Below are 17,010 nucleotides of genomic sequence, written 5' to 3'. Positions count from 1 at the left end.
GACAAAGATTTAAAATATAGTTAAACACTAAATCAATGAATCAAATGAAGTCATTTTCATGTGTTTTGATTATCAAATTTGAATCACAACTAGCTAGAATCCCACAAAGCAACCCAAAACTGCTTATATAAGCAGCTTGTTTCACTGAAGAACGAAAGTACTTTTACCTCAAAAGCCGTGCGCAAAGAAGGCAGAAAAGGAGCTTAATTTACGCAGACGAGGCCAAACAGTCCCAAGATTAATCGCCCACTTGCTCACGTTGCAGACGATTTGGGGCTCGCCTTTGCACGCGTCGGTCTCTTCTCGTGCATGGCTCCCAATCCCGACGTCACTCTCCCCCCTATATAAATCTTCTTCTTCTTCCTCCTCCGCCTCAGAGAACTTTCAGGTATATAGCGAGCTCGCCGGTTGGTTTAGTAAGGCAGCTCGCCGTCGGTGGTTGAGGTCCGCTGCAAGTTCTTCTTTTCTTAGGATGTCGATCATGAGGCTTCTAGCGGTTGTGATGATGATGCTGCTTTTGGTAGCGGCAAGATATGGCGGTGTAGCCGCCCGGTTGAACCCCTGGGAATCGATTATCCGGCTGCCGGAAGAGGAACAGGAGGAGGACGGCGAGAAACTGGGCACCAGATGGGCTGTGCTAGTGGCTGGGTCTTACGGTTTTGGGAATTACCGGCACCAGGTGAGATGCCAATTTTGAGCTGACCAGCTTTCTGCCTTAATTTATTGAATTTTATATTAGCAACACTTGCAGGCAACCGCAAGTGAGATAAACGTTTGGGTGTGATTCAAATTTCTAATGATGGAATTCCCATGTCGGTTTTCTCAGTCTAAATATTCATAATTCAAATAACATTATTGATGAGCTACAAATTTTATTTTGCAAGTTTTTTTTTGCTTTTTTTTTTTTCTTGTGTTTGCAAGAAAATTTTTATGCATTGATCGATGTATGTATGACACTGATGTTTTATTTTAAGTTCATCGTCATTGAAATGAAAATACAAAAGTGAGCCAAAGCATATCTTAAGCAGCCAATTAATGTATAAGACACCAAAACTAGAACTAGAATAGCATACATGTGCAAGTGCCATTTGATTATTGAATATAAATATTCATATATTTAGATTTAACTATTTGGCTCTACATGATTTTCCTATAAATTTAATTTTACATAGTATGATGAAAATTACCTTCTAAACGTGTCCTAATTCTTTAAAAACTTTCAATGTGAGACAAAAGTATTAATGAAGCCCTCTCTCTTACCCTTATATTATACATTAGAATCTAAACGGCTTCAACACTTTCTCATTGAGAGAATCTAGCTATGTGTGGATTTGATTCTAGATGTTCATCCCAAATGAAATCTATGCGATAGAGAGTCGTGATTATGGTTCAACTAAACACTTTCTAAAAATTGAATCGAAACCAAATTATTGTGAAATAAGGGCGGCCTCCCCTAATAATGCATAGCAGAATGAGCATTATATAAAGGATCACACATATATAATTGCAACAAACAAATTTTGGTAATAAACAGAAACATTCCACGACTATAACAATATAAAAAGAGTAAAGATAAGAGCAACGATATCAAGAATTACGTGGTTTGGCAAAGCCTACATCCATATGAGTAGTTGATAAGAGATTTTACTATGAAAATCAAAGTCTTACAATACAATAATCTTCTTTCCTTCTCTTACCCTCTCTTACTCTCTTTTACTTTTCAAAATATGCCTAGAAGAGCATATAAAACAAGCCCTCGGAGGTTTACCTCTGAATCCCCAAATGTCACAACATTCAAATTCAAAATTCAAATAACTTCTTGCAGCCCAGCCGCACTCGTCCATGAGTAAAGGGGATTCGTCGACGAGACAAAGAAGCCCACTCGTCGATGAGTCTTTTAACTCTGAGATTTTTTGACTTTCGATATCTACTCATCGACGAGCATAGGGCACTCGTCGTCGAGTCTTCTGCTGCCAACACAAGAAGACTTTTCTCACATGTTTTTCCTTCCTTTGTTTGTGATCCCACTAAGTATAAGAGCCACACAAAAATATAACATACACTAATATTGTTAATAGTTAACCAAACTGAAAAATTTTAGATTAAAAGTTAAAATTTTCATGGCAAGAATATATATAATATTTATAGTTAAGATATTGGTTTGGTTTGGTCAATTGCTAGTATTAGGATTGTTGAATCGAATTAACAACCCAAAAAGGTTTTTAGAATCAAATCAAACCGAAATAAAAACATATGATTAACCAGTTTTTCATTTTGGTTTGATGGCAACAGTTCGACATTAAACTCTTTCCATCAAATGCAATTTGAGCTGGTCCTTCAATACAATATTAGTAAATACCATAAATTTGTACAATACTTTTAAGAAAATTTAATTAGTGAAGGGAATTTCTTTGCATATGACCATCTCTCCAAACCGACTTCGTGACCTTACTATCTTTTTCTCCCAATTTATTTCTTAAATGCTCTCGTTGTCCGCTTTCCAATCTTCCATATTTTGTTTTTTTTCTTTTTTGTTGGCTGTTTCGTTTTATTCCCTATCATTCCTTGAGATTTTTTTTTGGCTTTCATGGGATTTTTGTAGTTGCATCTGTGGGCTCAGTACGTTCTCACTTTCTGTAATTTGTCAGCAAAAGTTCAATGCGGTCTTCCTATCTATCCTTGTTTGCTTTTATGCCTTTCGCAACTTTCTCCTAACTTTTGTTAGTGCTTTTTTAATCCCAAAAAATCCATAATTTAGTCCTATTTTAGTTGTATGGAAGTCTTACTTGTTTGTTTGTAGTGTGATGGTGGTGTTCAGATTGGGTTGTGTTCTCTTGTATTTTCTCTAATGTGAGAGGATGTTATTTCCTCATATTTTTCTATAATCATGTTTGGAGTTTCCAAGCATCTTGCTTGTGTTCTCCTTTGATAATGATATTTATTGAACATAGTGTATAGTTTTAGTCCCACATCGAAATGTTAAGATAACATCACTTTCTTGCATAGCTATATATACGTCCCAAAGTTGTAAGCTAAGTACACCAAGTGATATTCACTTCCTCTTATATATTTCTCTCTTTTTTACTTTCTTCTTAGTGTCAAAGAAAGGTTGGGTTCCTTGTTTAAGGTCCAGGTTCTCAATTGAGTCGTATGCTCTGCACTCGCCATGTATGTGGAGCTTGTGCATCAGTTAGTTTTATTGGTAGTAGGTTGAGTCGTATGCTCTGTATTTGCCACTTTTACTGGATCTTGTACATCAAAAAACTCAGTCTACTATTTTCCTGATACCTTCCGACAATTTGTTCAGAAACTTTCTAGTGGTTTTTTTGGTCAACTTTTTGGCATCCTTTTCGGTGACTTCGACAACTTTTCCTACCTTTTCCAGTGACTTTCTCGATGACTAGCGACTTTTCCAACTTTTCGGCGACACTAACAACTTTTTTGACAACTTTCCTGCAACTATTCATCCCTTTTTCGGCGAATTTCCAGCAGCTTTCCGGTGACTCCGTCAATTTTTCCGACGCCTTTCCCAGATACTCTGGTAACTTTTGCTGTGTCCTTTTTCGTCAACTTTTGGAGGCTTTTTTCTTACAACTCTTGCGTCTTCAAGAGCCTTTTTCTTGGCGGCTTTTCCAGCAACTTTCTTTGCTTTGCTACGTTGATACTTTTGCAGCCTATTTCTCTTCTTTACAAGGGCTACCAAGGATGGTGATATGCCTTCCAAGGACAGTACAACCACCTCTTCTTCTTTGAACCTTCCATGCCTTGACTTATCTCTGACTCAGACTTCTCCTATTCAAAAGGTCACCATCATTCTTTTGAATGGCACCAACTTTCATGCCTAGTCATAGTCCATTCTCTTATATCTTGGGAGTCATGGCAAGGCTAAGTGGTTGTTAGGATTGGAGTTTTGCCTTGCTAATACTGATCTGGCTTACCAATAGTGGTCCATTGACAACTGTGTCATCCTGGGTTGGATATTTGCTTCTATGGAAAAACCACCTCCACAGGATCTTCATGTTTCATGATACTGTTCATAGACTTTGATCTGCCTTGACCAAAATTTTTGCCCACACAATGTGTGAGGCTCGGATTTTTGAGCTTTATCGGGAGATCCACTAGGCGACTTAGGCTTCTTTGGGTTTAACTGTGATTGACTTCTTTAGCTATCTCCAATCTCGGTGGGAGGAGCTCGCTTAGTATGAGCCTTTTTTTGAGTTTCCTACCGAGGTGGTAGCTATTGAGGCAAAGCTCTAGGATCGTCGGCATACCTATTAGTTCTTAATGGATTTAAAGCATGAGTTTGAATCACTCCAGACTCAAATTTTGAACACATCCCCGGTGGCCTCTTTGTATGAGGCATTTTCGATGATTGATTTTGATGATCGGTGATGACGTCTACTCCCTAGATTTGTTTCTTCTAGTGTGCCCGAGCAGGTTGCCTTTATAGCCCCCATAGGTGCTAGGTTTGTTGACCGCAAGACTCGATTCTGCCAGCAATGCCAATGGAATAATCACGTCATTAAGCGTTGCTTCATTCTTCACTTAGAGTTGTAGGAGTGTTACTCCAAACAGGCCTCTCATGGTCATGGTCATGGTCATGGCAAAGCTCAGGGACCTTCAAACGTTAGAGTTATTGGAGAATCTCTTCCTCCACCTCCGGCTTCTCTTACTCCTCCACCTGCTTCTACTCCAAATTTCTCTCAACTCTAGGCTCAACTTACTCAACATGAGTCTCATATTAGCCTCCTTGCCTCTGCTACACCGACTACATCCTCCTCTACATCCACCTTTGCCGTCGGTAACCCTACTACCCTTTTAAGTCAGTTTGGCACGTCCGGTGGCACACCTGTTTGGATACAAGACTTAAAGGCGAACAATCATTTGACTGGTGAGGCATCTCTCATTACATACCCTGTCCCTTCATTGGTACTATCCGCATTGTTATTTGTACCTCTCGTTCCATTCATACCTGAGGCACCACCTGTTTATCCTCGACTCTATCATTATTCCCTGTTTATTATGTTTCACAATTTTCCTATAACTTTTTATCTATTAGTCGTATTACCAAATAATATAACTGTGCTGTGGTTTTCTTACCCAACTCTTGTTACTTGCAAGACCTGAGTTCGAGGAAGATTTTTGGCAGGGGCTTTGAAAAGGATGGGCTCTACTACTTTGGCGATCAGCCTTCTTGTCTTGCATCCTCTTCTGGCTTTTAGGCATCTGTTTGCCTTCTGATGTTTCCGCTGTTTTCTCTTTAAAAACCTTGGATTTGTGGCATGCCTACTTGGGACATTCAAATTTTAAATATTTTTGTTGGTTGTTTCCATAATTTAATAAAGCTTGCAAAAATTTTAATTTTCACTGTGCTACTTGTGAATTATCTAAGCATGTTCATTCATTTTATCCATCTCGTACGCACCATTCTTTTGCCTTTTTTGATATTGTTCATAGTGATGTATGGGGTCCTTCCCTTGTCCCCTCACTCACTTAACATCGATATTGTGTCACCTTTATTGACGATTACTCTCGTTGTACCTGGGTCTACCTCATGAAAAATAAATCTGAAGTTTTCACTCTTTTTTAGGCTTTCATGCGAATGATTAAGACTCAATACAATATCGTGGTTCATCTATTGAGGTTTGACAATGGTTGTAAGTACCTCAATAATGAGTTTTGTGTTAAGTTGTGTTAACAAGGTATTCTCCAACAGCTAACCTGTCCCTACACTCCTAAATAGAATGGCGTGCCTGAATGCAAAAATCACCACATCATGTCTATTGTCTATTTTCTTCTTCGGGGAATGCAAGTCCCTAAGTCTTATTGGCCTCACATCGTTCACTGGAGCCTATCTTTTTCAATCGTACCCAAGTCGTGCATTGCAGAATTCTACTCCACTTCATCTTCTGCATCCTGACAAGTCCCTTTTCTCCATTCTTCTTAGAGTGCTTATATGCACCTGCTTTGTTCATGACTTGAGTCCTTCTTAGACTAAGCTTGATGATAAGGCTATATAGTGCATTTTTCTAGGGTATTCCTCTATGTCTAAGGAATATCATTGTTATGATCATGTTGGTCGACACACATATCACTCTCTCGATGTCACGTTCCATGAGTCTACCCCCTTCTATACTGACTCCTATCCTTCCATATCTTCGCCAGTACCATCTCCACTTCCTCGACATGAGCCTATATTTCTCCCATCAGTACTAATGCCCTCTTCTCTAGTGTTGTCTTCATTTTCTGAACCTCTTGCCTCTGTCCCCATTGGGCAAGACCATATCTCTCTCATTCCATGAGTTTACACTAGCCGACCGCGCCCTTTGGAGTTTGTGCCAGCATCTTCACCGAGCTCAGGTATGTCTCTTATAGTCCCTGATCCCTCTACTCCCTCCTCATGGTATCCTTCTCAAACCTTTGGAGCTCCTCATAAACTTTCTTTAGCCTGTTCTACTAAACACCCTATCTCCTAGTATCTTTCTCATCAGGATATTTATTAGAGTTATCAAGCTTTTTTGGGATAGGTTGATGCTATTATCATACCTTTCTCGGTTAATGACGCCATCAAGGACCCCAAATGGGTTGTTGCTAGGCGTACTAAGATGGCAACTCTACATCAGTAGCATACTTGGGATCTTGCTCCCTTTCGTTCAGGTGCATACATAGTGGGCTGTAAATGGGTGTTCAAGGTTAAGCATCTTACAGATGATACTGTTGACAAGTATAAAGCCTGCTTGGTGGCTAAGGGTTTTATGTAGATTTCGGGTCAAGATTTTCGTGATACATTTGCTCCTGTGGCAAAGCTCACTACTGTCCACCTCCTGATCTCTTTGGCAGCTTCTTTCACTTGGCCTTTATATCAGCTTGATGTCAATAATTCCTTCTTGAATAGTGATCTTACTGATACTATTTACATGAATCCCCCTCTCGGTTTTTCTAATATGCCCTAGATCTCCTTATGGACACTAGTTTATTGGGACGTTGGCCTGCTTTGACGCCCCTGGATCTGAATATCTCCCTTTCTACATAGTTTGGTGATCTATTGAGAGACCCTTCAGTGTATCAGAGACTTGTTGGTTGCCTCATCTATTTGACCAACACTGCCTGATTTGGCCTATGCAGTGAGCTTAGTAAGTCAGTTCATGCATTCTCCTCGAACTTCACATCTTGATGTCGTCTATCACATCTTACGATATGTGAAGACCTCACCTAGACTGGGATTGTTCTATTCATCTGCAATACAACCAGGTCTTTTCGTGTTTACTGATGCTAACTATGCTAGGTCCAAGACTGACACATGATCTACCTCAGGTATTTATACTTTTGAGGGTGATCATCTTCTTTCTTGGAAGAGAAAAAAGCAGGTAGTGGTTTCACGTTTTTTGCTGAGGCTGAGTATCATGCTATGGCACAAGGTACTTGTGAGATCTTGTGGCTACGCTCTCTCCTATTTGAGATTAGTTTTCCTGTGACATACTCTTTTTTGTTGTTTTGTGACAACAAGTCTGCTATATCTCTCTCTTATGATTCAGTTCTGCATGAGAGGACCAAGCATATTGAGGTGGATATTTACTTCATCGGGTTAAAAGGTCTTTCTGGGATTATCGCTCCCCACTTTATCTCCTCCACAAGCCAGTTTACTAATGTTATCACCAATTCCGTTGGCCCAGGTTTATTACAGACTGCTATCTCCAAGTTTCGACTTGTTAGCATATTCGTTTCAGCTTTTGGGGGAGTATTGAACATAGTATATAGTTTTAGTCCCACATCGGAATGTTAGGATAACCTCTCTCTCTTGTATAGCTATACATACATCTCAAAGTTGTAAGCTAAGTACACCAAGTGATATTATCTTTCAAAAAAAATAAAAAATCTTTGCATATAAACTTATGCAAAAAAAAAAAAATGTATTTAACAATTATCTCCTATTTTTAAAAGTAGGATGCACATATGTTTAATTCTTGTCTAGTATTTTCAGAGGCATACAAAAGAAAAAGAGAGGCTCATAGCTACTATTGGGAGGGTGTATTTTGATGGGTGGAGAGGAGCACTCAGTCACTGGCTGTGACTGAAACTCAGTGAGGATAAATACCAAACAAGTATATTTCAATCTGAAAATAATACAGAGGAATTAAAATCTCTCTCACGGCTCACTGGCTAATCTCTCTCACACACCACATTGCTCACATTTACTCACACACAACTCAGCTATTTATAGTAATTATAGAAATCAAATAATCAACAATGGTGGGTGCAAATCTTCAATAGCGGTGGGCTGGTAGGTGGAGTAGGTTGCCTGCAAATCTCCAATGTCCACAACGGTGGGCTGCCGGTCTTCAATGGAGGTGGGCTGCCGGTCTTCAAGTTTAATCTTCAACATCCCCCCTTAAACTTGACTCTCCTAATTTTGTCATTCCGAGCATTGTCTTCAGTCTTGCAAAAATATCATGTCTGAGTGGTTTTGTGAAAATGTCAGCAATCTGATCATACGTTCTGCAAGATATCAATTTCATTTCTTTCTTCCTGTAACCCTTGGCGACATGTTTTGCTTTGTATCTCTGGACTTCTCTTTGAGTGTTCTTCTTGGTCTTGTAGACCCATTTTACACCAATAGTTTTGTGGCTCTTCGGGAGATTTGTCAACTCCCAAGTCTTGTTCTTCTTGATGGATTGTATCTTCTCATCCATCATTTTTCTCCATTTGTTTTCTTCGTTAGCTTTCTCAAAGCTAATTGGGTCGCTAGTTAGCAACAGGCAGTTTAGAGCAATATATTCTTCCATTGGTTCTGTATTTTCATACAGATCGGCTAGATTTCGAGCTCCTCTAGGTCTCATGTCTGAGATTTCACGCTCTATTGATGATGGAGCTTCATTTGTCTGTGGTGAACCATGTGGAGGTGTCTGCAACTCAGGAATTTGTGGCTCGATAGCCACTTCTCTTGTCTGTGTAGGTTCTTCTCCTTCAAGTGTCAATTCCGCATCTTTGGAACATTCAACCTGGTCCCATTTCCAGGATTCATTTTCTTCAAAGATGACATCCCGACTATGAAAGACTTTCTTGTTGATGGGATTGTAGAGTCGATATCCCATGGTGCTGTCACCGTATCCTACAAGGATACACTTCTCTCCTTTATCATCCAGCTTTGTCCTTCTTGCTTCTGGGATCTTGGCGTAGGCTATGGAGCCAAACACCCTCAGATGACTCACACTGGGCTTGTGAGTACTCCAGGCTTCATATGGTGTCTTTGTATCAAGACTCTTCGTCGGACACCTATTGAGCAGATAGATTGCACATAACACTGCTTCTGCCCAAAAACTCTTGGGCACATTTTTATCCTTTAACATGCTTCTAGCCATGTTAAGGATTGTGCGATTCTTCCTTTCGGCTACACCATTCAACTGGGGAGTGTATGATGGTGTGAACTGTTTCTGAATTCCTTGTTGTCTAAGGAATTCCAGGAAAGCTTCGTCTTTGTACTCTCCTCCTTGGTCTGACCGGAGTGACTTGATGCGGAAGCCACTCTGTTTCTCCACAAGAGTTTTGAACTCTTTGAACTTATCGAATACCTCTGACTTCCTTTTCAAGAAGTAGACCCAGGTCTTCCTGCTGTAGTCGTCGATAAAGGTGAGGAAGTATCGATTCTGTCCATTTGAAAATGGTCTTAGTGGACCACACACATCTGTGTGTATTAGTTGGAGCGGCATAGTTGATCTCCAGTCGGTTTGCTTTCCAAAGCTGTTTCTATGTTGCTTGCTCAAAATACAGCTTTCACATATCACATTTGGATGATGGATATTTGGTAAGCCTTTCACCATCTTCTTGCTTCCCAATTGTTTCAAACTTTCAAAGTTTAGATGCCCATACCTTAGATGCCATAGCCAGTCTTTGTCTTTGATGATAGCGCTCAAACACCTTGGCGTATCATGTTGGATGGCGAGCGGAAACATTCGATTCTTTGCCATTTGAACTCGAGTAACAAGCTTTCCTCGAGCATCTATTATCACCATCTGCTTATCACTGAGGCTAATTCGATAGCCTCTCTCCACGAGCTGTCCGAGGCTAAGTATATTAGTCTTCATGGCTGGCACATAGTAGACGTTGGAGATGTAAGCATGATCTCCAGACTTCTGTTTGATCAAAACATCTCCTCTCCCTTGGACTGCAATTTTAGAATTATCTCCGAAAGATATCTCCCCCTGAACTTTCTCATCAAGTTCAAAGAATAGGTTCTTTCTGCCAGTCATATGGTTGCTGGCTCCAGAATCAAGGTACCAAACGCTTTGGTCCTGAGGAGTTGCATTGTGTGCCATCAGCATCAACGACTCTCCATCTGCATGATCAGTTTCGGCAAGGTTGGCCTCCTCGCTAACCTTTTCTTGTTGTCGCCCCCAACATTCATTGCTATAGTGTCCATACTTGTGACAATTATAGCATTGAATGTTTCTTTTGTCTACATTCGAGCGATTATTATATCCTCCTCTTCTTCCTTGTCCTCTGCCTTGTGGGACATAGCTCTGTTGATTTCGTCCTCCTCTAGTGGGACCTCTTCTGCCTCTGCCACCTTCTCTGGAGTTAAAATTTCCAGAATTTCTTCCACGAGATCCTCGGTCTCGTCCTCTTCCTTGTTGTGACGTCCCCCCTTTGTCGTATCTATCTGTAGTGAGGGACAACTTCGTTTGGAGAGCTTGCTCCATTGCTTTATCATCACTTCTTCTATTGACTTTTTGCTCATGGGCTTGGAGTGAGCCCACAAGTTCTTCTACAGACATTGTTTCCAAGTCTTTTGTTTCTTCCAGGGTCACAGCTATATAATCATATTTTGGATCTAAAGATCGCAAAATTTTTTCACAAATTCTCTCGTCATTGAGAATTTCTCCATTTCTTCTTAATTGATTTGATACTACCATTACTCGTGTATAGTAGTCTGAAATGGATTCAGTAGACTTCATTTTGAGAGATTCGAACTCACCTCGCAATGTCTGAAGACGAATCTTTTTTACTTTATCTGCACCTTTGTGTGTTCGATGGAGAGAGTCCCAGACTTCTTTAGATGTCTTCGCGGAGGCAATGATTTCGAACGTGGCCTCATCAAGGCCTTGGTAGATTATGGATTTTGCCTTGCAATCTTTCTTTCGATCGACTCGCAAGGTCGTTCTTTGAGCTTCGGGCATAGCTGCTTCGGCTTCTTTTGATGGGCTTTCTCTGTACCCATCTTCAACGATATCCATGACATCCTGAGAACCTAGAAGGGCTCTCATTTGAATCGACCAGTTGTCATAATTCTCTCGGGTCAATTTTGGAATGACCGATTGGATAGTACCGTTAGCCATCGAATTCAATATATAAAAAATAGAGAAATGGGGGCTGATTTCGGTAAATCTAATGCCACCAATAAATTCAGAAGATTGAAAAACCTTAGGAACCGGTTTTGGTTTGCAAAGAACCGGTCTAAAAATCACCGAACCGGCTATAGGAAATTCTGGTGAATTTTTAAACTAACCGGTTCAACTTAACGGCCGCTTAACGGCGTTAACTGTTCCGTTACCCCACGTGGCGTCCTCTGCGCGTGCCGCGTGTCGCTGCTGGGAGCGGGTCGGATGCGGGTCAAGGCGCGGGTACGGATCCGGGTTGCTGGTCGCTGGGCCGGGTTGCGGGTCGCTGTCCGGGTCGGATCTCACCAATCGGGCGAAGAAGACGCGTGCAGGAGCGTGAGGCGCGTGTCACCGTCTGCCGGAGTCTTCGTCGGCGCGTGCAGCGCGTGGGTAGAGCGCTGTCTTCGTGGGAGGCGCGTGGGAGCGCGTGTAGACTCTCCCAGTGTCCGTTTGAGAGGTGGTTTTCACCGTTGGAATCGTCTTGAATCGAATTGCACAATGGCAGGCTCAATTTGATATTTGGAGCAACTTCAAAACTGAGAAGAAACTTGAATTTCTTCTCTGTTCACCTCTGTTTGGTGAATTCCGGCGTACCTGGACGCTCTGATACCACTGATGGGTGGAGAGGAGCACTCAGTCACTGGCTGTGACTGAAACTCAGTGAGGATAAATACCAAACAAGTATATTTCAATCTGAAAATAATACAGAGGAATTAAAATCTCTCTCACGGCTCACTGGCTAATCTCTCTCACACACCACATTGCTCACATTTACTCACACACAACTCAGCTATTTATAGTAATTATAGAAATCAAATAATCAACAATGGTGGGTGCAAATCTTCAATAGCGGTGGGCTGGTAGGTGGAGTAGGTTGCCTGCAAATCTCCAATGTCCACAACGGTGGGCTGCCGGTCTTCAATGGAGGTGGGCTGCCGGTCTTCAAGTTTAATCTTCAACATATTTCAGGCCTTGATTTCCTAAACATACGATTATCATAGCTTCTATTGGGAGGATGTAACTTTCTTTTCTTTTCTGCTCAAATCTTTTTTAAAATTCTGGAATCCTACTTGCACTGTGATGAGGAAATAATACTAGCTGCAAACTTTATCTAACCTAAGATATGTGTGTACTCATTGGCAATTGATTTCAGCCTGATTCTGCAGCGCGCGCTGTGCGCGCACGTGCCTGTACATTATACTCCTTATAACGTTGACTTTATTTCTTACAGGCTTTAAGCAATTGAATTTTCGTCATATCTAAAACATCATTTTCAACTACAAGTTAATTTCTATATGTTAATTCATGTATTGATGTTCTAATTACAAATAGTCTAAAAGTTTTCTTCCTACGAGAGAGTCCAATGTATGAGCATGGGATTTGTGCCTTGGTTTCATATCCTTGCAGCGAAATAGATTGACGAAAAAAGCAATTATGATAAGAGTTCACTCTGCTTATATGCAACATATATATATATATATATATATATATATATATATATATATATATATATATATATATAAGAGGGGAAAGTTGACAATGAAAGGTTATTTTGTTTGTAATGCAGGCAGATGTTTGCCATGCGTACCAACTGTTACGAAGAGGAGGATTGAAGGATGAGAACATAGTGGTGTTTATGTATGATGACATTGCCATGCACCCCCTTAATCCAAGGCGTGGTGTCATCATCAATCATCCACAAGGCAATAATGTCTATGCCGGGGTGCCCAAGGTAACTAAATCCCACAAATTAAAAAACATTAAAATACTAATTATTTCCATTGAATGTTGCACAGTTATAAGAAGTAGTACTTATTAGTTTGCTTGCATGCTGATGCATGATGCAATTTGATGAGATGATCATGGCAGGATTACACCGGGGAGCATGCCACTGTAGAGAATTTATATGCTGTGCTTCTTGGCAATAGAAGTGCTGTGAGAGGAGGAAGTGGGAAGGTTGTGGACAGCAAACCAAATGACAGGATTTTCCTATACTATTCTGATCATGGAGGCGCTGGCGTGCTCGGTGAGTTCCAAATACACTCTGTGGATGACTTGATCTTAACACGTAACGAAATTAAAGAAACATGGTGCATGGAACATATTTGGCCATTGGCCAAATAGTCCCCTTAGCCCAGCTTTACGAGGAATAAACCGGCCCTTTCATGTAAATAAAATCATTCTTAACTGATCATTTACTATATCACTTTTTTTTCTTGATAACCGAATAAAGTAACCAAACAAGAATAGCGAATTACTTAATATCTTTTTTTCCTTTTTTTTCTTACTTTCCAAGTTTCAACATAGCTGGATAGTCTAATGAATTTCCACTTGGTTTTTGTAGGGATGCCAAATCTGCCTAACGTTTATGCTAATGATTTCATTAATGTTTTGAAAAAGAAGCATATGAGCGGCGGCTACAAGGAGATGGTAATAATTTTTTTTTCTCCTACTTCAAAATTTTATATGAAATTTATAGAGATAATTGTTTCAAGATTTTGATGTTGGGATGTAGGTTTTGTACATAGAAGCGTGCGAGAGTGGGAGTATCTTTGAAGGGTTGATGCCTGAGAATCTAAACATTTATGTAACAACAGCATCAAATGCAGAGGAAAGCAGCTGGGGAACCTATTGTCCTGGCATGCGGCCACCGCCTCCGCCGGAGTACATGACATGCCTAGGCGATTTGTATAGTGTTGCGTGGATGGAAGACAGGTATGCTCTGTTGAACTTCTCGACTTCTTAAAGCATTAAACCTTAAATCTGTACTTAAGTGAACACTCAGGGTTGTTCCATCCATTTAGATGTTTTGGTTTACAAGTAGCTCCATCTTGCACTAATTGAATAAGCAGGTGGGAGTAATTACCCCCTTTGGACATAATATCCAAGGTAGCCGCTTTGACTAGCTAATATCAATGCCTTACCTTCTCTTGCAGTGAGAATCACAATCTAAAGAGGGAAACAGTAGAACAGCAGTACGAAAGAGTAAGGCTTAAGAATTTTATTATACGCGCTTCTCTGGGAATCATCTCAAACAGAAGCATTGAAATATTTGCAATCCATTGATTTTCACATTGATATTAAATGCGGGAAGCTTCTTCTTTTGTTTTGCATAGGTAAAAGAAAGGACTTCAGACTTCAACACTTACAATGCAGGATCTCATGTAATGGAATATGGGAACAAAAGCATCAAGGCAGAGAAGCTTTATCTGTATCAAGGTTTTGATCCTGACACCGTGAACTTCCCCCCAAACAAATTCCACTACGATACCGAAATGGAAGTTGTAAACCAGAGAGATGCGGATCTTCTCTTCTTGTGGCAGAGCGTGAGCTCTTTTCCTTTAGATTCATAATTGCTCGTGTCAAGTACCTCATTCAACTCTCCTCCTCTCCTGTCTAGTCTTATGCTTTGTTCTTGTTTTTGTGCCTATAGTACAAAATGTCTGAGGATGGATCGGAGAGGAAGACCGAAACACTCGAACAAATCAGACAAACAATGACGCACAGAATTCACTTGGATACTAGTATGAAACTGATTGGAGCAATGCTCATGGGTTCGGAAAAAGGCTCTTCTGCCCTCACCTCTGTTAGAGCCCCTGGCTTGTCCCTTGTTGATGACTGGGGATGCTTGAAAGCAATGGTTAATTATTACCTTCACGCACCAGTTGTATTATTATTATTATTTTGGTATGTTAATTATATCCCCAGGGATTAATTCTGGCATTAACAAATCATCTGGTTTTGAGTGGTAGGTTCGATTGTTTGAAACCCACTGTGGATCGCTAACTCAGTATGGCATGAAACACATGCGGGCGTTTGCCAACATCTGCAACAATAGAATCCCCGTGGCTGCAATGAAGGAAGCATGCATGGCTGCCTGTAGTGGCCGTGAATTGGCACAATGGAGTCCTTCAAACCGTGGTTATAGCGCTTGATTAATGCATAGCTTGTTACATGCATATATATAGCCTCCGTAGGGCTGTACACAGTACCTCAAGAAATGGTCTAAAGATCGATGTAGTACACCCGAATCAACACATGTTCCAATCTAGCTTTAAACGCTTCTTGTTATTATCAGAATCTTCCTTGGGATTAGATGGTAGTTTATAGTTGTGTTGAGCATGGTTTGTGTGGTGGTTGGTGGGTATTAGTACAAAAGAAAAAAGAAAAAAAATAGAAAAGGTAGTTGAATGAATTATGAAATGAGCTTTATATTTTTAGGGTTAATAAATTTTGTATATTACTTAAGAAGACAGGTTTGGATGCACGCAGGACCATCTTTAAGCCCAACATGCCTCTTAGGAGTGATTTAGGTAGTAAATTTAAAGATTTTTCTAATGAACATGTGAGGATTTGAGACTTTATGGTCTTCTATTTTGAAATAATATTTTAGTATTTAGGTAGAGAAGAGTAGGGCGGGTACTCTATTAGCACAGTCGCTCTGAATAGCCAAGGGCTTCGAAGAAGAAAGCAGAACAGTTCGTCACTGTATCGCCATGAGAGCTAAGTGGAAGAAGAAGCGCACGAGGAGGTTGAAGAGGAAGCGCCGATAGATGAGGCAGAGATCCAAGTAGCTGTCTTACCCAGGCTCTTCCAGCGCGATTCGTTAGTTTTTTCCCCTGTTTTTGGCGTGCGAAACATTTTGCTGGGTTGTTATGCTATTGTGTTAGTAGGTTCCAGTTAACTGTGAATGTGGCTGTGAGTGTTATTTTGATGAACTCTACATATGCATTAATGCCGAAAGGATTGGTTCAGTGGAAAACAAAAAAAAAAAAGGTTAATGAGTAAAAAGATGGTACTATTTTCAGTGTAGTGTTTAAAGATTTTTTTATGTTATTATTTAAAAAAAAGGTATTTTAGGTTTTGGGCTATATGCGTTTGCTTGGGATGTTGCATTATTGAGTTGGTATGGGAGGTCTACTTGGTTTCTTATGCCCATAGCGAAACTGGTGGATGCATGCAGTATGGAGGAGCTGGAAAGAGGATCTGGGTACGCCGCTGCACTTTTGATTCTAAATAATAAATGTGTGAATCTTGGAGTTGAGTGTATGGGGGGATCTACAGATAGGCGCGGTAACCATGCAAGAAGCATATGGTAGGGAGCTGAACCGAACATGATCTCCCTCCCTCCCTCGACCTTTGATAAAATAAAATAAAATAAGATAAAACTAAAAGTAAAAGGAAGAAAGATGCTTAGAATTTGGAAGTTGATCTTTACCTGGAGCATGATGCAACATCCCGAAAAAGGGTTCAAAATGACCAGAAATAATAATATTAAATTTGATGGAGTCGCAATTAATTACATGTTATTTATATAGGTGCAAATAAGATCACCTAATTACTACTCGTTGATTGGTCTTCTGGATTAAAATTAATCTTAAGTCGAGGAATCAGTAGTGTTAGTCTAATTTTACCAGAGTTGAGATCGAGAGCTCAGTTATGTGAGGGGAATGTATTAGCATCTCCTACACACCCATTTTACGAACAATACCTAATTAATAATAAATTATCCATAAATTAAATTTAATGATCTTTAACTCCTTTAAAATAAATAAACAAAAATTTAAAAGGAAAATGAAAACTATAGTGTGATTTAGAAATATTTAATAAGACCTCCATATGAGGGGATCTTATT

The 17,010-nt window shown here is 40.1% G+C and overlaps 1 protein-coding gene across 1 annotated transcript; it reads left to right on the top strand.

Annotated features, from left to right (window-relative positions):
- Window positions 1–367: 367 nt before the first annotated feature.
- LOC131164987 (vacuolar-processing enzyme) lies at window positions 368–15,570 on the top strand. Its single transcript, XM_058122567.1, has 9 exons — window positions 368–679; window positions 12,943–13,107; window positions 13,245–13,401; window positions 13,720–13,805; window positions 13,891–14,090; window positions 14,312–14,360; window positions 14,492–14,701; window positions 14,809–15,015; window positions 15,128–15,570. Exons 1-9 carry the CDS (start codon window positions 473–475, stop codon window positions 15,308–15,310), a joined length of 1,464 nt encoding a protein of 487 aa, XP_057978550.1. The 5' UTR covers window positions 368–472; the 3' UTR covers window positions 15,311–15,570.
- Window positions 15,571–17,010: the final 1,440 nt, after the last annotated feature.

This window comes from Malania oleifera, chromosome 9 (genome assembly GCF_029873635.1).
Source record: "Malania oleifera isolate guangnan ecotype guangnan chromosome 9, ASM2987363v1, whole genome shotgun sequence".
In the NCBI taxonomy this organism is placed as follows: Eukaryota; Viridiplantae; Streptophyta; class Magnoliopsida; order Santalales; family Ximeniaceae; genus Malania; species Malania oleifera.
Note: the sequence above shows the minus strand (reverse complement) of the source record. Positions and strands in the feature narration are given on the sequence as shown.